This window comes from Poecilia formosa, unplaced genomic scaffold (assembly GCF_000485575.1).
Source record: "Poecilia formosa unplaced genomic scaffold, Poecilia_formosa-5.1.2 Scaffold88, whole genome shotgun sequence".
In the NCBI taxonomy this organism is placed as follows: Eukaryota; Metazoa; Chordata; class Actinopteri; order Cyprinodontiformes; family Poeciliidae; genus Poecilia; species Poecilia formosa.
Genome location: NW_006800027.1, coordinates 733,333 through 753,529, shown reverse-complemented (window position 1 = coordinate 753,529; position 20,197 = coordinate 733,333). Strand labels below are relative to the sequence as shown.

At 38.7% G+C, this 20,197-nt stretch overlaps 3 protein-coding genes across 7 annotated transcripts in view; all 3 read right to left on the bottom strand.

Moving 5' to 3' along the window:
* tbc1d16 (TBC1 domain family, member 16) overlaps positions 1-2,106 on the bottom strand; it is a 29,727-nt gene extending 27,621 nt beyond the window's left edge. Inside the window, exon 1 of one of the 2 annotated variants that reach the window (XM_007557357.2) lies at positions 1,888-2,106. The gene's annotated coding sequence lies outside the window, so the exon portion shown is untranslated. The remainder of the gene's footprint in view (positions 1-1,887) is intronic. The other variant, XM_007557356.2, reaches the window with a different exon arrangement.
* Positions 2,107-2,658: 552 nt separating this feature from the next.
* Positions 2,659-10,926, bottom strand: gaa (alpha glucosidase). Its single transcript, XM_007557358.2, has 19 exons — positions 9,979-10,926; positions 9,376-9,527; positions 9,091-9,256; positions 8,870-8,966; positions 7,952-8,071; positions 7,716-7,834; positions 7,207-7,338; positions 6,899-7,009; positions 6,689-6,802; positions 6,488-6,572; positions 6,000-6,117; positions 5,710-5,843; positions 5,441-5,592; positions 5,185-5,333; positions 4,948-5,089; positions 4,056-4,154; positions 3,642-3,806; positions 3,286-3,438; positions 2,659-3,175 (listed from the first exon to the last, which is right to left on the bottom strand). The coding sequence occupies exons 1-19, from the start codon at positions 10,501-10,503 to the stop codon at positions 3,110-3,112; spliced, it is 2,799 nt and encodes a 932-aa protein (XP_007557420.1). The 5' UTR covers positions 10,504-10,926; the 3' UTR covers positions 2,659-3,109.
* A 421-nt stretch (positions 10,927-11,347) lies between these two features.
* Positions 11,348-19,050, bottom strand: samd9l (sterile alpha motif domain containing 9 like). Of its 4 annotated transcripts, none has more exons than XM_016674007.1 (4): positions 18,909-19,050; positions 18,782-18,831; positions 17,536-17,601; positions 11,348-16,443 (listed from the first exon to the last, which is right to left on the bottom strand). In XM_016674007.1, exons 3-4 carry the CDS (start codon positions 17,537-17,539, stop codon positions 11,840-11,842), a joined length of 4,608 nt encoding a protein of 1,535 aa, XP_016529493.1. In that variant the 5' UTR covers positions 17,540-17,601; positions 18,782-18,831; positions 18,909-19,050; the 3' UTR covers positions 11,348-11,839. The 4 variants fall into 4 exon arrangements, with proteins under 4 accessions (XP_016529493.1, XP_007557414.1, XP_007557417.1 ...); XM_007557352.2 differs by having other exon boundaries at positions 18,920-19,050; XM_007557355.2 differs by having other exon boundaries at positions 11,348-16,440; positions 18,920-19,050.
* Positions 19,051-20,197: the final 1,147 nt, after the last annotated feature.

Here is a 20,197-nt window from a genome sequence, read left to right as displayed (position 1 = left end):
CATAAGCTAATATACAGCATCTCATAAAGGTTCAGGACCAGCAATTAAATCCAAATAAGACCTAGAAACTCAACTGCAAACTGAACAGCAGAATGTACAGCCCTGCAGAAGTTAGACAGCTGAGATAGTCACTAGCATATTGTCGTAAAGCATTAGGTGTACGATAGCACCTGGCTTCTTTATCATCATCACAGCTTTTCTTTAAATTGTTATAATAATGAAGGAAAAATCTTGAACAAGTTTACATATCTAAGATAGGAGTTTGTCAAAATTTGTGAATCAAAAGTACAAGGTGTAGAATATTAGAAAGGTAGCGCATTTTTTTTTATTTTTATCACTTTACATATGTAAACAGAAACAAAACCAACTTTATAGTCTTTTAGTATCTGTTCCTGGCAACTAAAAAGAAGAAAGGCTGGAATTTCAATTTGATATTTATATTTCAAAGTAAAAATTTTTTTATTTTTTTTTTATGCTTTGTTTTTCTATGACTGGTTTGCAGTGAGAAAATTCAGTCACCACAACAAGCAATTTTTTTTAAATCACAAAATCAGCTACATTAGAAAACAAAATAAACAAAACATCTTGATTTCACCAAGGATAAATATATTTTAAAATGTTTTGTTGCTTTTCCTATTGCCCCATAAGCCAAATGTAAAAAAAAAAAAAAAAAAACAACAAAAAAAACACTCCCTTCTATGGTTTATGGGAATTGACGTCACAAGGTGAAACATAATTTGCAGGGTTAAAGTGTGACTGACCCCTCTATGAGAGCATAACCCCATCCCCAGACAAATTTTGAAAAAGTCCAATAAAGCGTGGGGTTGAGTGGAGGGAGAAAACAGGGCGGTGGTCTTCCTGTCCTGCAGAATAACCGTCAGAAGTCAGAGCAGAGGAGAGCCATTCCCTCTGTGTCCACACTGGAAATAAATCACACATTTGCTAAGCTGAGTAACGCCATCGTTCAAAACTGGCCACATCCATACACACTATTCCAACTCCTGACTCTCCACCAGGCAACGCAGTGAGTGAGATGGTTTCATACCCGAACTGACACTGTGATGAAGTTGTACTAAGCTGTACCGATGCAACCAATAGGAAAATTCAACTGCTTAGGCACTGTTCGACCTAAGGAGGCCAGCACTGAGGCGGTTTTAGGTAAAATATTGCAGAACTAAACAAATTTACAAAAAAAAGCCAAAATTTGCACAGAAAACATAAAGATGGAGTGATAAATAATTAAACAGTTTATCAGCAACATAAAGTTAATATGGAGGTTAGATACACTTTAAATTGTGGACTCGAGGGTGTCGACTTTAACAAGAGAGGTATTTTTTTTGTTGTTGTTTTTTCAATTTTGGAGTCTTCTTTTCATTGTAAGAAAATCCACATTAGCAAACCATTCATAAACCAAAGTGAAATTAAATTAATTTGAAGTTATTTAAAATAAATACTTATTATGTTGATGCGTTTAAAGATCGAACAAGGGAGAAGTCTCAACATGGGAATCCAGCATCTGCATTTTTCTCAGCAGCAATTCTTAGCATTTGCTGGGTGAGTGAGGATGTTCTCTCCCTGTCAGCCTGCTTATGGCGGGACAAGCCTCGGCAGCATCCGCCTGACAGCAGCAGATGGACAAGGCTATTTACACCAGGCCTAACATTAGTTCCTCTGGGTTACATGTCCGAGCAGGGACTCTGTGTCAGTACCACCTCTAACGTGAATATTTTAGCTGTCAAGAGCCTGAGGCTCCTTCCAAAACACATAATGTAGAAAAACATACATGCTTATCGGCCACAGTGAATGATACAGTGACTGGTGTGCATACACCTGCTCCAGCGACAGGAATAAATGAGCAGATATAGCAGCAGCATGGAGAGCTCTCACCTTCAGTCCCGCCGCAGGAATCTACAGCCCACTCCGGACAATCATCTCTGCAAGCGGACAGAGACCCAGCGCTACGAACCGGGCCTGGGTTCGGCTCCTTTCCACGGGTTTAGCTCGGTTTAATATCAACTCAGCTCTCTTTTTTTTCTTTTCTCTCTTTTTTTTTTTATCGCAGAGGTTTATCACTGTACGAGCCGCCGCCGCACGCCTAACTGCTGCTGTTTCAATGGCAAAAGTATACACTTCCGCTCTGGACTTTCAAATTAAAATAACATTAAAGAAGTAATATGCATTTATGTTTGAAACACGCTTGACACTTTAATGTAAAATACAACGGTTTTGACTTCCTGAAATATCGTTGCCTCTTTAATGTCTTGACTTCACGTCACAGCCCCTAACCAATCACTGCGCATATATAGCTACTTCCGGCACGTAGTATTACTGACACATAACTGGAAATTTGGGATTTTATGATGGATTTTAGATCCTTTGTCATCCAAGTTACGTTTTAAAGGTCTTCGATGAGTGCTGGGTTTCAGTTGGTCCACCATCAGGACCAGAGCTGGATTCAGAGCATCATCACACTTCTCCCGTCTTCAGCTGCCTGTTTAAAACCGGTTCCTGACAACAAAATACAACAGCGCCCTGCAAAACATATGCATAACGAGGGATATTTTTTCAGAAATGTTAAGTTTACAATCTTAAATTTCAGTAGGATTTTGTTTACTAAATCAGCTCAAAGAAGAGGGATGAAAGAGTGGCATGTATTTGGATTAATCTGTCTTTACTCTGATACTAAGAAATTTATAAATCCATAAATTCTGTGAGGGCCAATTCTCTTAGTAATTTGTATTTTGAATTTTTTTCATATAGATTTATTTTTAGTAATTCATCTTATGGTGGAATGACTTGACTTTGAGGAATAATAAAAGTGTTATCAGAAAGCAAATGCAGCATCTTATCAAGGTCAAAAGGTAAAATCAGAAGATAAAAATGTCTATTTTTTTGTGCATATTTTACAAACACTATTTACAAAGCAATATTTACAAAACTCTTTTTATATATCACTAACTGATCCTGATTTTAAAAAAATCAAAACCAAATGGCTGTTCAGTTTACATTCAAAGGCTTTAAAAAAATCTGCTTGTGTGATGACAGAATAATGCAGCTGATGATTTTAGCAGCACAGGCCAAAGGCAAAGAATATGATGAATTTGGTTCATCATAGAACCCACTGGACTGTAAATGTCTTTGACATAGGCAAGGCCAGACGAGTCACCGTTAGGACCTACAAGAACAGGCACAAAGATAAATGTGGTTCAGTTTGCAAGATGGTGAACTGGAAGGCTGTAATTAAAAAGCATCAGAGCAAAAAGTACTCTCTAACCCAGAACTCACCTTTGTGTCAGTCTTATACGTAAAGTCTATAACTTTCTCTCCATTAGCCAAGACATGAAGAGGTTGTGAAGGCACTCCAAACACCTGGAGGCCTCCCAGAAGAAGACTGGCCAAGGCCCCATTGAGGTTGAGAGGGTCGCTAATTATCTGCGACTGAAGTAAAGCAGAAATAATTAAACACATCTGTTAGTCAGAGTCCAAATAAAAACCTGATCATATTCAGGATTTACAACAATTAAAACTTCCAGGTCAAACACATCTTCACTCTCGTCTTATGGTGCATTTAACAGACTTCAAACGTCTCGAAAGGGTTAAGTTGAAGTGGGATCATTACTTCTGCTAACCACTGTACCTACCTGTCCAGCAGTGAAGTTAACATAACAATAATTTTGTGTTTCAAAAGTTCTAAGGCTGTCTCCGTCATCCCAGAACAACTCTCCTCGTGCCCAGCCACCACTGGACAGCGCCACCGTCAGGAAGAAATGGTTTTCACGTGAAGCTGCGGTGGTCAAAGCAGGTTCCTTCACAGAAAACAAACAAGGATTTTTTTATTTTTTTTTTTATTAAATACAGCAACATGTTACAAAAGACACTATCAAGCTAATGAACATACCAGAATTAACCTTCTAAACTGATTTGTGCAGTTTATCAAGCAAATCCTGTAAACTAAAACACTAGGAACTAATTTTCACTTTATCCATAAAGCTGAGACAAAACTTGAAATAAAACCCAGACTACTTTCTCTCTAATTCTGTAGAGCTGACTCCCACCTGCTGGGGGATGATGTGCCCCTCCCTCACGTGAACATTGATTGTTTCCAGAGGGGCCGATAGCTGGACGTACTGACCGTTACTGTGGAACGGCTGACCCTTTGAGAAAGCAAAAGAGATGCAAGTGAAATAGAAAGGTCTTGTAAACTTTTACATATTTTGGCATTTCATATTTTGTATAATCAGAAACTTCAATGTGTTTTACCAAGGTATTATTTAATAGACCAGCAGTAGTAGTGCATAATGGTGATGTGTAAAGAAAATTGTGTATGACTTTTAACATTTCTTACAATTAAAAAAGTGAGAACAACATTATTTTGTCTTTCAAGGCATTTCTCTACTTGCTTTGTCCTTTTAAAGGCTGACCTTTTTCGCCCAATATTATTTGCAAAATAGCTCAAGATCAGTCTGAAAGGATAAAGAGAGCCCGTGAAAAGAATTGATTTTTAATCTTTAGGCATTGTGTGTTATCAATTAGCACTGTACTTTGACTGGGCCATTCCAACACATGACAACGATTTCATCTTTTATTGTAGTCTCGCGTATTTTGCAGAGGGCTTCCCACCGCATATGGGGTTTTGCACTTTGCCTAAAAAGTTTAATTTTGGTCTCATTTTAGCAGAGCACCTTTATTCTGGGATTTAAAAAACACAAGTGGGCTCCATTTACTACTTTCGGTGAGTTAGGAACCAAATTGGCTGCGCTGACCTTTATGGAGAGTTTCAGAGTAAAGGGAACTAAACACAAAAGCACTTATCCAATTTTTTTGTGTAAAAAGATTTCCAGAAAAAAAATAAAATACATCAAAGTTTGTGGTTGTAAAATGAAAATATGAACAGGTTCAAAAGGTGTAAACACTTTTATAAGTAACAAAGACTGCATTGCAGCTTACATTCTCCAGTTGGTACCAAGTACCAGCTGGTAGGTATGCACTCAGCTCTACTGCTCCTTGCTCTAAAACAGGACTGATGAGAAGTGAACTCCCCCACAGGAACTGTTGGTCTATGGTCCGACAATGAGGGTCGGCGGGAAACCTGAGAGTTAGAAAAACACAGAGAAAAGAATGAAAAGGGGTTGAGATATTTTAGTTTCATGTTACGTTAAAAGGACAGAAGAAGAAAGTACGTACTCCATGAAGAGGGGCCTAGCTACAGTGTCAGCAGATGTGTGCGCACGATGGAAGAGTGTATAGAGGAATGGGAGAAGGGAGTAGCGAAGGTTCAACGCACTCCGCATGGCTGCTTGGGCCTTCTGCCCAAATACAAACGGCTCCTGAGGCTGAAGGACAGGACACGTGGAAACAGGGAAACTTCTCACGATGTGAAACAAACGCTCACAAATCCCCATTACACTATAAAAACAATCACATAAACGTTGAGTCTCACCGCATTGGGCTTGTCATTGTGGTTCCTCATAAACGGGTAAAAGGCGCCAAGCTGCATCCATCGCACACACAACTCCTCGTTGGTGTTGCCTTCAAAGCCGCATATGTCCGCTCCCACCAGGGGGACTCCGAACAGGCTGAACTGCAGCACGGCTACGTAAAAAAAATAGTACAAAAGGAAATCATTGTAATCCGGCGCAAGTTTGTATTGAGACCAAATTTCCACAAAAAAGGCACTGGCATGACCTTTGACAATTGGCATTTACTCACCAGGGATGGAGAACCGAAGTTGCTCCCAGTCACTCCTCACATCTCCTGTCCACACTCCAGAAAACCGCCCGATGCCAGGGAACGAGGAGCGAGACAAAACAAAGGGTCTCTTCCCCTGAATGTTCATGAGAGCGCTGAAAACAGATTAACCAGGATTAATGTGCAGCAAAACCAATACCTACATTTGCATATTAAGAAGTTGCTTTATTGCAGTTTGTATCTCTTTATTCTTGAACTGGTGTTGTAATAACACCAATTCAAGTAATAGTAACATGGCTGCATAGTCTGACCTGTGCGTTGCATAAGCTTCAGTCAATCCGTACAGATTGTGCAGGTTGTAATGACTGGACAGCTGCTGCTGTGCCGACATGCATATGGTTCCTGAGTTCAATTGGCCTCCAACCACCCCTGTGTGTGTGATATTTGGAGAAGATTTGTAGCAGCAATCTAACTGGGGAAAAACATGTCTTTTTTTTTCATTTCCATATATAAGGTATTGCTACCGCTTGAACTTTTGCAGATTTTATTTAACCCAAATTTCAAAATATTTTATTGGAATTTTGTGGCACAAGTAGTGAAGAATTGTTATGTGAAAGGATATAGTACATTATTTTCAAATAATTTCACAAATAAAAATCTAAAAATGCTTATTCACTATTGTGCATTACTCTTTGGTAGTTCATTAAATAAAATCCAAAATATATACAGATTCAAGTGGTGTGAATACTTTTGTGGCTACTATAGTTGCAACCCGGTGATATGTATCTAATACACTCACTAGGTGTGTATGGTGGTTTTTCAAGCTCGCTGTCAGGGCAGCCCACCACTGATCCCTGGACAAAACTGGATGGTTCATTCATATCCTGATAGGAAGCAACAGCACAATATCAATTATTTTTTAGAGATTTAAGCCTAAATATGTCCTTTAGATGTAAACCAATGTTCTGTTTAGTATGCTTCTTTGTTATTGTGTACTCACAATCCACAGACCATCTACAGGAACTTTAGAGAAGAAGTCTCTGATGCAGTCCTCCCACCACTGCCTGGCATCGGGGTTGGTGAAGTCAGGAAAAGCTGTTGGGCCGGGCCAAACCTGTGTGCACGGGACAAACACCCAGCTTATATGAAGGTAAATGAAGAGCTTAGTACTCTGTTGTCTCAATACAACGATCTAAAAATGTGCTCAAACCTTGCCTATCAGAATGTCTCCAGTTGCATTCTTAATAAACACATCTCGTTTCACACCATTTTCAAAAGGCGGGTATGTTCCAGGGGGGCTGGTGCTGCTAATGCCCGGATCCTAGGGAAGAAACAAACCACAATAAAACACTGGAGTTTTACTGTAAAAGAGTTTTGCTGCCATCTACTGGAAGAGTTGGTCAACGACTACTTTTACTTTAATTTTATTGTGGAAAAAATGGTTGCAGATCCTGCTTCCTTTCTTAATTCTAATACAAAAAAACTCTGAAAAAATGTCAAATTTTAAAGGTGTCGTACCAGAATGATGATGTACTTCATGCCTTTCTTATGAAACTCCTGGACCATATCTGGAAGATCACCAAATCGCACAGGGTCAAAGGTGAACACCCTTCGCTTGTCTGCATAGTCCAGGTCATTCCACTGCACATCCTGGAGGTGAAAAACATGAAATACTCTCAAAAATAAATTAAGCGACTGCATCAAAATATCTATACTTTCAATTTTTACAAAGTCCGACTGATTTTAGTATAACTGATCCTGTCTGTGTTATTATGAAATTAATAAAATTACTGAGCCTTTTGCAATATTTGCAGACTTAATTCTTAAAGTTCTTTAATATGTTTCTACAAAATAAAACCACAATTCTCCAGATCACTTCTCTCTGCATGCAGTTGACATTTATGACACAATTAAGAATCTAATATATTACTAAACTCAGACATGCGGACTTTTAAGAATCCAAATGCGTAAAAGACTGAGTATATTTTTTCCTATATACAATTAGCATGTGTTTTTGTTTAATTTACCATAGGAAAGTTTGCACTATGCATACGTTGTGCAACCATGCGGGTTGCATTAGTAGTTGTGTAACCCCAGCGACAAAGATGAAAGCCCAGAGACCAATAAGGAGGCATCATGGGATACCCTGGAAAAAGAAACAAAACAATGGCCACTCAAAAGCTACAAGTCACATACATGTTTGTATGTCTCGTGCTCTTTGGATATGTGTTACTAGAGCTCAGTAAAACAGGAAAAGACATACCAATGACCTGCAGGTATTGTCGTATCACACTTTGAGGGTCAGGACCCAAGAAAATGTACAGATCCAGGATTCCACCAGTGGATACCCATGTGAGAGCTGGTGTTGGCTGCAGTATCACTTCTACAGAGACATTTCAAAACAAATGTGAAGCGTGGTCATCCTTCCAATATAAAATGTATATATTATATATAAGATACAATATGTCCATACAGTAGAAACTTAAAAAAACAACAACTGTTAAACAAACACCACACAAAAAAAATTACGGAGGTTTTTGATTAGCTTTCACTGAGTTTTATTACACATCTTGGTTTACATTTTAAAAAACACTGTTTTAGGTTACTTTTTTTGTTTTTCCTCTACATGCAGCATCCTCCATAGTCACACATTAGTGCATAGAAGTGAAACAAATATTCATAGTTTTAAAAAGAAAATTTGAAAAGTGGAGTTTTCATTTGTATTGATCCCCTTTGTGAAATTTATTCATTGTAAAAAAAAAAAAAAAAAATCTAAAAAAAACATCATGAACATATTGTCCCTATGTTGACACATAGCAGTAGCAGCATCATGCTGCGGAAATCCTTCATCAAGGACAAGAAAGCAGGTCAGAGATGAATTGAAGATAGATGCATTTTTTTTAATGATCTACAATGGCCCTAATACGCCATCATCAGATGGAGATAATAACGTAAAAGATGCTAAAACTTTAAAGGGTATGAATACTTTTTGCAAAGCACTATAGAATAGTGTGGATATTGTCCAGTAAAAAAATTATGTGAAGGACTTTGCACCAATCAAATTGAAAATAATCAGAAAATATTGGATGATGAGACAATACATTAAAATGTATTATTTTGCACAAGTTTTTGTAAAATAATTTATGTCGACAACAGTGTGCAGAGGGAAAGAGAGGACTACCGATTGCATTGCTGTTGAGAAGAAAAACTCCATGTGCTAAGCCGTCCTCTTCCTGCACTATGTAGAATGGATGGGAGCCGTAGAGGTTAACGTCAGCCTGTGGTGAAAGACAGGAGTTTATACAGCAGGAATGTATATAATTCATTCTGCTGAATATCATTCTGCTGCTAATATTTGGAAACCCACTTGTCGGGTTGGTGCAGTCACTGTAACAGACTCACATGTGGTGCCATGTCTCTGTTCCAAAGAGTCCATGATGTCCAGTTGAGGTCCAGGACGAGAGAGGTGTAATGTTCTCCAAGACCGGACACCAACGAGGAGGCCAGAGAGGTGGACAGCTGCAGGTACTGGTCAGCAAACAGCAAGGGAGCAACTGTGGTGTTCATACTAAACTCAGAAGGCAAAGAGACAGATAATCTTTTAGCAATTTATTACCAATAATGGCAGCAGACAGGAAAGGCTGGGCTGGCATGACCTCCAGAGGGATTAAAGACAGAGATACATACAGAACCCTTCCATTGGACTTGCGTCGCACTATGAAACCGAAGGGATCGTGCTGGAATTCGATTGTGTAGAGAACGTCCTGGGTATATGCTTCTGTCTGGAAGCTACCAGCTGGGAGGGGGACTTCATACCGCTGAGAGGATGGATCCTTTAACTACAGAGAAAACTTATGTCACTCAAACCCAAAAACATTCACCCTTCAGGTGAAGGATTAAATGTCCTGAAAAAAATAATTTAAGTAGAGTTTGTCATTTTTATTCCACTTTGCAATAATGTACCACCTCTAACACATAATATTAGCAGCGGACGGAGCATAATGTGCTCCTCCAACACATAAAATCTCTGTGAAATACATTGAAGATAATGGGTGTAATGTGAAAAATGTGGAAAAAGTTCAAGGGGTATGAATGCTTTTGGAGTGCACTGTAAAACAAACTTAGAAGCAGACTGTAACAACATTTAAATCTAATGCATTGTATTCAATTACTGGCATCAACAACCACAAACTACAAGAAAGCTCTAAGCAAAGCACTGGGAAATCGTGTTGGGTGCAAAAACACTTTAATTGATAAGAATTGCACACATTTTGATTTTTAAATACTCACAACAACGTGAAAGCAGCTTGCAGTTTCCGCTATGACTTCCAGCCTCAGAGTGGAGATATCTTTGGGGAGATAGGAAGGGCTGGACCGGGTCAGGGTGGCAGTCTGACCCTTCTCACTGGGGGTGAGGGGTCCCATGTTATAGCCTGGGTAAAGGGCAGGGTAGAAGCACCAGGGTGGTCCTGCAGATCCAGGTAGAGGAGCATAGCAGCACCCTCTGTCCTCACACTCCTCTTGGCTCAACAACCTGTCCCTACCACAGTCAAACCGACTCTCTGGAGTTGAGGTGCATTCAGTTTCTCTGGAATTTCCACATCTTTGGAGATTATCTGGGTGGATGTCACTCTTTGAAATGCTCTTTGGTTCTCTGGGATAAGAATAACCAGGCTTTTTACGTAGCATGACTTCATAATGATCAAAATGACCTGACCTAACGAGTCTGCCTGCTTTGCTGAACAAAAGATCCCTGTGTAAACACGCTAACAAAAACAGAGAAAGGAGGAGCACTGTGGTAGACAAAATTCCCATCCTTTTCAAAACACCCAAATAAATTCCTGTTTAGCAAACCGTGCAATGTCAAAGCTACTGCTGCTAATTAAAAACATACGACTCAATAAAAAAAAAGTCCCGAAGCACGGCGGCATATGTATATTTGAAATAAAACTGTTAACAAAAATAAATAACGGGAGTAATAAAGCTGAAACCGATGTTAAAACCAACAGAAGCTATATAGGTAGCAACAGGGAAGCTAAAAATACTAAGGCAAGCGTACTAGGACAAACAAACTAAAACGCTAATGCTTCAGGGTAAAATCCAGCAAATGAAAACCCCTTTTCGACAAACCGATTAATAAAAACGGTTTTTAAATGTGCAGAGTACTGAATATTATTTTTGTTATTGCTAATTAGTACTTTTGTTCAACTGTTTCCACATCCATAGACTTTAGTTCACTACTTTTAAAGTAAATAAATATGCCTCATAACCTATCCAAAACCAAAGGATCAATTTTTACCTTAATGTTGAACAATATTTTTGCTACAAATTTATAGAAATATATATATTTCTCATCTTTAGATTAATTTGCATCAATGAAAAATAATTAAACATTCAATCAAAAATGGAAAGTCAGAGGACATCCACATCCAAGTCTTGGAGGAGAAACAAAAATCTAGAAGGGACTGTACTTACTGTAATAATGCTACTGAACAAGAACTTTAAGCAAAAACATTAAAAATAAATGCCACTTCCCTACATCTTCAATTAATTTTTATCTCATTTTATTCATGATTGACAAGTCTATTTTCAAAACACAGGCTTAGCTGAAATAATTTGTATCAAATTTGATAGATTCAAAATGATACAACTTCAGTTTTTTTTAAAAAAAAAGCTTTTTATTGCATGCAGATACATGACACATGGGGCTTTGAACAACAAACACATTTAAAAGCTCCAATGATTCCATGAGACAAAAAAAACAAACATTTAACATGAAACAAAACCAGTGCTCACTTGCTAGTTTACAGATTTACTCTATCTAAATTAGGTCTTTCGAAGTTTTTGTAAAGTATATTAGACACTTAAGGATTTTCTTGATTCAGTCATGAAAAACATTGTTCTTCAGCTCACAAACATATTGGTACAATACAATTACAAAGCAGCAGATAGTGGTCAACACTTTTTATGAAATGTTATTTATGTTAATACATTGACAAATATAAAAAAAGGAAACATTGAGAAATGTCCATAAATAATCTTACCACTAACAAACGACTCGATAACAAAGTACTCGATAACTAACATGATAACTTGGGCATCAGCTTGTTTTGTGAGATTAGCATTTAATAAAACAATACTTATGTGATTGCTACTTTTTGACAAGAACATTGCATGCAACGGGACCTCTAAAGGTGAATCCCAAGTAGAAGGTAATGTTTTCATTACCATGAGGCACCGAAGGCAAAAAGAGAGGCAGGATATTAAACTTCTTTTTCTGGGGGCCCTCAAGGTACACCACCCTGTCCTCCGTCCATCCAGAAACACGTTTCAGCATGGTGGCAATTTCAGGACTTTTCCATGCCTCACCGCTGAACCACTTCAGGCGCTTCTCAGAGACTGAGAACCCTTTTGTGATTTTGTCAAACTTTCTCTTGTGGACAAATTTATCCAGCCCGTTCCCGTTTCCCAAGTAAAAATGGGTGTAGATCCTTCTTTTCCGCTGGGGAATGTCTTTCATCTTGGCCCAGTAGCCTTTTTCAAGGTGTTCAACTGCCGACTGCACAATCTCATATTTGCTTTCTCTCTCTTGGTCTGTATCATGATCCTCAGGCCAGAACAGCATGGTAAGCAAGAACAAGGCACTTGGAAAACATTTCCTTTTATCAGTTGGAAATTGGCGACAAAGAACCTGTAGCTCTTTCAGCGGGTCTGCTTTTTGTGGTTGAGGGGACAGACAGTTTAGGGAAATGTGTGCTGCTATGTAATTGACAATATCCCTTTGCGTAAATTTGGCCTTTAATGGGTTGCTGGGGTAAAGAGTAAGGATATGCTCCAAACGACGTACTGCATCCTTTTGGTCAGCTAGTTTTGAGAGGATCGATATGATGTTCCCTCCCCCAAGATGATAGATAATCATGCGTTTCTGAAAAGGTGTAAATTTGCTTTCAATCGTCTGACATTTTTTCAGAAGCATAGCAGAATCTGCTTCACTGAAGTACTTGCCATATTCAGCAGATTTCTTTGCCAGCCATGTGAGTGGATGGCTTATTTTTTCTTCAGGTCTTTCAGGAGTCTCCTCTTCATCTCCAATGTCTGTCTGGAAGTAGCTGAGGTCCTCTGAAATCCATTCCAGAGCATCTTGCATTGTTTTGTGAAGTTTCTTCAAACGGCCATGAAATGGTTCCCAGGCACGGTCGAGTTCCTCTGGGATGTAATCTGTTAACAAGTACTTCATACATTCAGCGTGGCCGTTGGTTTTGTTTGCAAAAACTTGAAGAGAGGAGATCAGTTTGAGAAGGCTGCATCCAACTTCGACCTCAGAAAAAAACCCGGAGCTATTAACATCTTCCATCTCTGCATTGGCTGCCCTCTCACATTCTTGAAAGCACTCGAGGGCTTTCAGGGCGGTCTCCACTGCATCCACTGTATCTTGGGCCGTCTTTGGTTTGCTCTCGTTTTCTATTGCTTTGCATTTTGCTTGGAACCATTTTCTGTACACCTGACCTTTTGTGTCTAGTATGTATGAGTTATTGGGCAGCTGCTTAGCCGCTGTTTCCGCCCAGTGTTTTGCCTCTTCAAACTTCTCGAAGGTGTAATGAAGTCGAGCAAGCTGTTGAGCAAAGAATGGATCTTTATTGAAACACTCGAAGGCTTCTTTTAACAACTCAATTGCATTGTTGGGGTTTTTCTCAACGTCACACACATGCTCAATAAGGGGAGAGAAGAAACTATCACATTCATCCCCTTTACTGATTCTGGACCGCCTTAGGAAGAGATGTCTCAAAAACGTCAAATACTCCTCCCTTCCAAATCGGTGCTCAAAAAGCACCTTCTCACAGAGCAACTTCATTGCCAGTCTGCTTTGGGTCTGTTTGCCCTCCAGAAGTTGTTGCAGAATTTCTTTTGCAACAAGGGGGTGGATGATTCTGATTGATTCAATGTGTGTCTTGTCATCTCTGAGATGCAAGAACACCAGCTTGGCCTGATCACTGAGTAAACTCTCAAACGCATGCTGACGGAACCTCTCTAGGTGAACGGTTAAGGCAAGCAAAGCTTCACAATGAGACTGAGAGATGAAAGAGTTTTGAACATACGTGTTCAGCAAAGCAACATAATGCATGAGACGAGTCACAACAGATTTTTGATCAATATCCTGAAGTAAATGCTTCACAAAGTCATGAATGTAATCTTGGGAGAATCCTTCACTCATCAAAACAAATGTTAAAATGAATGAAGGTGCATAGCGTTCCTCGAGAGTTTGACGTTTACCAGCAAACTTTCTCTTTTCCTGATCAGACAGTTTGTGGGTTACAGACACATTCTGTAGTGGAGACTCTTTGCATTTCCTCTCTGGATCGTGGGAACGTCTGCAGCTCAACAAGATGAAACAAAGGGTTCCATACTGGATTTGCTTGATGTTCATTGCAACCTCCAGTTCATTCCTCAGATCATCTATGTATTCCTTGTCAGTGTCTTCAAGAAGAAGCAGCACAGGGAGGCACATCTGTGGATCTTTTTCTTCATATTCTCTTAGCTCTACAGCATGCTGAGCAACTACAGAGGCTGGGTAAGACTTCACAACTGCACACCTCAGATCCTTCCTGTTGTGCCACAACACCTGTCTTGCCACAGTGCTACCACCACTTCCTGGGTGATGGTAAATGTTTATACAGTTTACAGGAGTTTGATCAGCGTTGAATTTTAAGACATCATTAAGCAGTCGCGATGTCTCATGGTAAGCATCTCTTTCAATCACGTCTTCGACATGCTTGTGGTCAGCAAGCCAGAAATTGAGCCAGGTGACTCTCCCACCTCGGTAAAACTGCTGTTCAATGTTTCCTTTCTCCTCCTTGATGAATTCTTTGGTGCTTTCATCACAATGGTTGACGGCGAGAATTTCCAGGGAGTACATTTGCTCTTCTATCTGTGTTTCAAGAAGACATGTCCCTTTCACAAAGACAGGCAGGTGTTTCCTGACATGAGCTTTGATGGGCTGTACATGCTGCAAGGTTGCATTCACATGACTCATCTTCATCCCAACAATGCTCGAGTTGTTAACAGCTTCTTTTCCACAGGAACCCTCCGCAAAGCTTTGCCACTTGTGGTAGTTTTTTTCACAGTCACAGATGCAGATTATGTCCTCATGACCTTCCATGTCTGTGAAAAACTCATAAAACGTGTGCAGGAGTGGCTTTTCTACAGGAGATGTTAGCAGAAAAATGACTTGAAATGTCCCTTTTGGGAGGATTTGTTTACAGATTAGAGACACAGATTCCCGCAGGAAAGTCATTTTTGTCTTGATCCAGGTCATTTCATCACATGACGCTTCATTCCCTTTGAAATCGGAGCGGCCATTGCAAAAGATCCAGCTAGTCTGCTCAAACAGATGCAAGTGGTTAGTGAAATCCTTTATGTTCATACCAGCAGGCATTCTGTAGCTCTGCAGAAAATGCATGTTTGCAGCATGGTGCTCAAGGTACTTGCTGCACAGACCTGATATCTTTGAATCTGGGTCAAAGTCAAATACACAGAACACATTCATGTTGAGCAGCCAGTCGATATTATTGAGGTCGCTGGATTTGAATTTGTTTGTGACAAGTATGAACCATTTGTCTTTTGTGATGAATTTCTTTCCACTGGTCAGGAGCATTGTGAGCTTCCTTCCAAGATCTTGGCAGATCTCTGGAGCAATGAGAAACTGCTTTTTCTCTGCTTCGTCTCTTTGAGTGTCTCGATCCTTGACTCTCTGGTAGAAGTCCCCCAAGTCTTTGTCACTCACTGGCTCGGTCTTTGAGCCGACCCTTCGAAAAATCACTTCTTTCTCAAACTCTAATTTGTTAGACGACTCTTTAAAATTTGGCAGGCGCACTGAATACACCTTGTTCTTCACAATGGTTAATAAAGGCACAATGTCTACCTCCACCACATATCTCTTTTCTGTACTTTCTCGATCCATAACCTCAATGAACCTTGGCGGCCGCACACACTGAAGTACTTGCTCCTTGTCAGAGCGGAAACTTTTTTCACTGAGGTCCAAAGCGTCTACATAGATGTCCTTTTCTTTTATGGGAATCCCAATTATCTCCCCATGCACATATCCTTCATTCTCCTTGCTGTCCATCACGCCAAAATGTATGGTGCCATTTGATCTGATATTCATGCAACCAGTTGCGAATTTAAAAACTTCTCTGGCAAACTTTGCTTGGAGTCTTGTACGGTCCAGTGTGGCAGCTATAGCAAAAGACTTGTATTCATGGCAAGGAGATATTAAATTGAAAGCCCCTGATTCAGGTTGGAGGACTCTGTGCTTTAAGTACATAAAATCAATGTCGTCTTCATCAAACGGTCTTGGTTTGCAGTCCTCCTTTGAAGACAACACACATTCTTTCTGAACATTTTGTCTCTCTTTAGAAACTTCTCTGTTTCTCACAGGATCTTCAGAACCTTCCTCCGTTGTTTGAGAACCTTCCACTGATTTTTTTCGCTCCAACTCAGACTTTTTGCCTCTAGTGACTTGTTTGTTCTTCTGAGAGTTAAGCAGTGCGTCTCTTTTTTGGATAATCAAATGAGCAGGTCCCGATTTCATGCAAATCTCTGTTTTTAAAAAGTCCTCTGTCAGAGCAAGCAGGGTTTGTCCATCTACTTCCTCTTCGTGGAGCTTTTTTATATATTGCTCCTTCACCCCAATCGACCTTAGCCAGGCACTTACATCGGACTCAGTCCAGTTTGTAGGTGACTTCTCAAGGTCTTCTGCTAAAAAGAAGAGACAAAAATAATTAAAGTTATATTTTTTGTAGAGATCAGAAAAACAAGATTAATTTTTTGTAATGGCATGTTTACATGTTTACTAGATTTTCCCGTAAAAAATCTAGCACAGTCCATGTTAACCCATGTAAACATTATACACATACCCAAGTTTGTATCTCACTTATTTTCTAGAGATTTTTATTGACTTCCTATCAGACAAGATATCAGGGAGCTAACTGTGGATCTTTACAGATCAGGTTCATCCCTGGAGGTGAATTATCAGATGTCTGAAAGCACCACACTCCTTTGTTCAATCACATGCAAATATTAACACCAGGGATATGTCTAGGTGTCATACCTTTCAGGAAAGAGATGAGCTCTGTGTCTCAGATATGAATGTTTAGATGAAAAATGTGCAAATCACCTCCAGACCAAAAGCAAAAGGCCTTGTTTAGAGGCTGGCTTAAGCTAGTAAAACAGTGTTTTAATCCACCGAAAAAAAGACTTCATTACTGAAAAAGGGGGGAGAGGCCATTACTCCAAAAAACCAGATTACAGTTTGGCAAATGCATTCAGAGACACAGACTTACATTTTTGGAGACATGTCCTCATGAAACTAAAATGTAAATGTTTTCTCACAATGACCACTGATGTATTTTGAAGAAAGAAGGAGAAGGTTTGCATTAATAGGAACACCATTTTAATTGTGGTCAGGGAGGCAGCATCAAATTGTACAAATGTTTTGTTATAAGAGGGAGCAGTGCACTTTATATAATAAATTGAATCATCGAGAAAACATGTTGTGGAAACACCTTGTGACTGTCATTACTGTCTCAGAAAGCTTAAGCTTGGCCACAAATAGGTCTTCCATATAAACAATGAACCCAAGTATGCCATCAAACTAGTTCCAAAGAGGCTTACAGACGACAAAGTCAAAGTTTTGGTGTGGCCAACACAAAGCCTTGAACTCAGTCCCATAGAAAATCTAGCAAAGTAAAACCAGAAATGTTAAGTCAAAATTCATGTTGGACAATGAGAACAAATTATGTACATGTAAGTATTTGGTTTTAACTGTACATTGAGTGCATGTAAACTTACCCATGGTTCTGTTTCTTTCCTTTTTCACTTCCTCAGTTGTGACATTTGCATCTCATTATCTCCACCCTGCAAAAAATATAATAAAATATCATAGCATAAAATTCGTTTTATGCATGATATTAAATCAAAGTATGATTTCCAACATCACATTGACAGTCAAACATTTAATTCAATTCACTAAATTTGTCCCTGTGGGGCAATTTCAAGGCACGAGTAGTACAAAAAACACAATAGTGATAACTCACACAACAGAATTCATAAAATTCACACATAAAAAAATCATATCGGTAAACATGATGGTATCAGTGTTATGATCAAGCACTGCTTTGATGCCTCAAGCGACGAAAATCCCCATGGAGAAAGTTAAAAAGTATGTGCTCAAAAAATACAAAATGAAGGTTTTGAAGTGACTTAGTCAAAATCTGGACTAAAATCTGTTTGTTGTATGACATTAAACAAGTTGTTTTGCTTGAAAAGCTTTTGCAATGGCTGAATGTAGACAATTTTGCGAGGAACAACCACTTATGAGTTTAGGATGGGGAACAAAGTGGAGAAGCAGCATTCAGCTTCTATCCACCACAAATCTGGAAAAACTTCAAGAAAACTCCAAAACAGCTGAAACACTAAGTTACTTTAAATCTAGACTAAAAACCCACCTGCTTAAAGTTGCTTTTGAAATATAATCATGAAACATTAATAATCTGATGTGTAACGAATGCAAAATGTAATGTTGACTGTGTCTTCTATAACTTTTTATTTTTGTGCTTTTATGATGTAAAGCACTTTGAAATGCCTTGTTGCTGAAAGGTGATATACAAATAAAATTTGATTGATTGATTGATTGATTGATTGTTTTTTTTTTCACATAGGATCACATAGCTTTTTTTATTTTTTTTTACAAATAAATGAAATAATTTTTTTGAAAACCTGATTCTCTATTTACATGAATTATCTGTGTCTGATAATTGTCTGATTGTCTGAAACATTTGTTGGACAACAAAGAAAAAAAAATTCAATCAGTAAAGGAGAAAATAGTTGTTCACAGCACTTTATGAGAGCAGACAATTAAAATCTTTGTACCATAATCTATAGCTTACTTCTAGAAGAAAGAAAAACAAGGCAAAAACTGGCAACATAATACAAAGTGCTGATTCATGCTTCCAGCTAAAACATGCTGCCAGTCTAATTATATTATCAATACCTCACAAAATGAGATAAAATTCCCTAAATGTGCAGAAATACTCACTTCAGCAGATTTCCAGAGTGAGTCGTGTGTCGCATGAGGATCGCCCAAGGCTATAAAAAAACACATAGAGGAGGATTATATGAACGGTGAGATGCGGAATGTTAAATATGGAAAAAGATTAACAAACCCGTTTCTTACGTTGGATGGAAAACGCGAGAAAAACAGATGGTTTTGCTTACTTCGCCGCCCAGCGATGATCTGTCTGACCAACGGAGTTTTATCTCTCCAGCTGCAACTCGAGTCAACTGCCGGGCTCCGGACAGTACTGCGCCTGCGCAGAGCCTCTGCTGTCTTGAGTTTCGGTTTTGAGGAAACGGGACACAAAACGTCATTGTATAACGGGGCATTTACAGCTCTACTGCATACTGATAGGAACTGTATTGGATCGCCTTAAGATAAAGAAACATGCCTTCAACCTTCCCCTTTTTTTAATGCTTTAAGCAATTAGGTAGTGGATTAATATTTTATAGTATTTCATTGGAATTTAATATGATGAACTAATACAAAGTGGAAGGAAAATAATATTTAGTTAACCCAAACAGGTTCCATACAATCCTTAGAAAAATAGCTCAATCAAAATAGATGGAGATCACCTTTGAACAGCAGTATTGTTTTTGCACAGATTCTAAACTGGATTTAGGCTTGGACTTTGGTTAATTTTATAGCATATTCTTTGACCTAAAGCACTGAATTGAATTTTAGCTCTTGCTGTATGTTTACAGTCATTACTCTAGTGAAAGGTGAACATCTGCCCCAGTTTCAAGACCTTTGCAGATTTTTGTGCATTTCAAAAAAATTCCCATAAGTGCCCATCTGAAAAATAGAGATGAGGACTTATAGTGTCCATCATTACTGGCAGAAGAAAAACCCTCACAAGAATTTTGATTGACCACAACATTAATTATTCAATACTTTTGCAAGTACCAAAAACTAACAGTCTGGTGAGACTGACATTTTTGGCTAGTGGTTCCATAAGAATACCAAAAAATACCAATATGACTAAAATATATGATTGAGTGCAAATATTTATGCTGTTTAGTGGTACAATTACAAACCTTATATTACTGATGTGCTTAATTTATTAAATTATTTAAAAATTATTTAATTTATTAAAAGAAAAGTATTCCCTCAGCATGATTCTACCAGCACTATGCATCAAAATGGGGATAGAATTTTATTCGACAACGTAGCATTATCTGTTTAGAGAAAAATGTTACAGACTTTAGCTTTAGCACATTCATCCTCGTTTGTTGTGTTCCATATCATGGCTAACATGACTTATGATTTAATCTGACTCAGTGGAAAAGCGCATGGTAATCATTTAGTTTTCAACCAAGCTGAAACCAAAAACACTTGATTGGTAAATTTTTTTATTTACCATTTTATCTAGGCAAGATGAAAAGCAAAAAAGGGCCA

What these genes read in the sequence shown, in the direction of transcription:
- gaa (XM_007557358.2), bottom strand. Translation starts at nt 10,503, where the DNA reads ATGGGAATTTTGTCTACCACAGTGCTCCTCCTTTCTCTGTTTTTGTTA. An exon ending in TCTCAACAGCAATGCAATCG is followed by an intron (nt 8,072 to 8,869) that starts GTAGTCCTCTCT and finishes ATGTCTCTGTAG; the next exon opens with AAGTGATACTGCAGCCAACA. An exon ending in CTGTAGATGGTCTGTGGATT is followed by an intron (nt 6,573 to 6,688) that starts GTGAGTACACAA and finishes GCTTCCTATCAG; the next exon opens with GATATGAATGAACCATCCAG.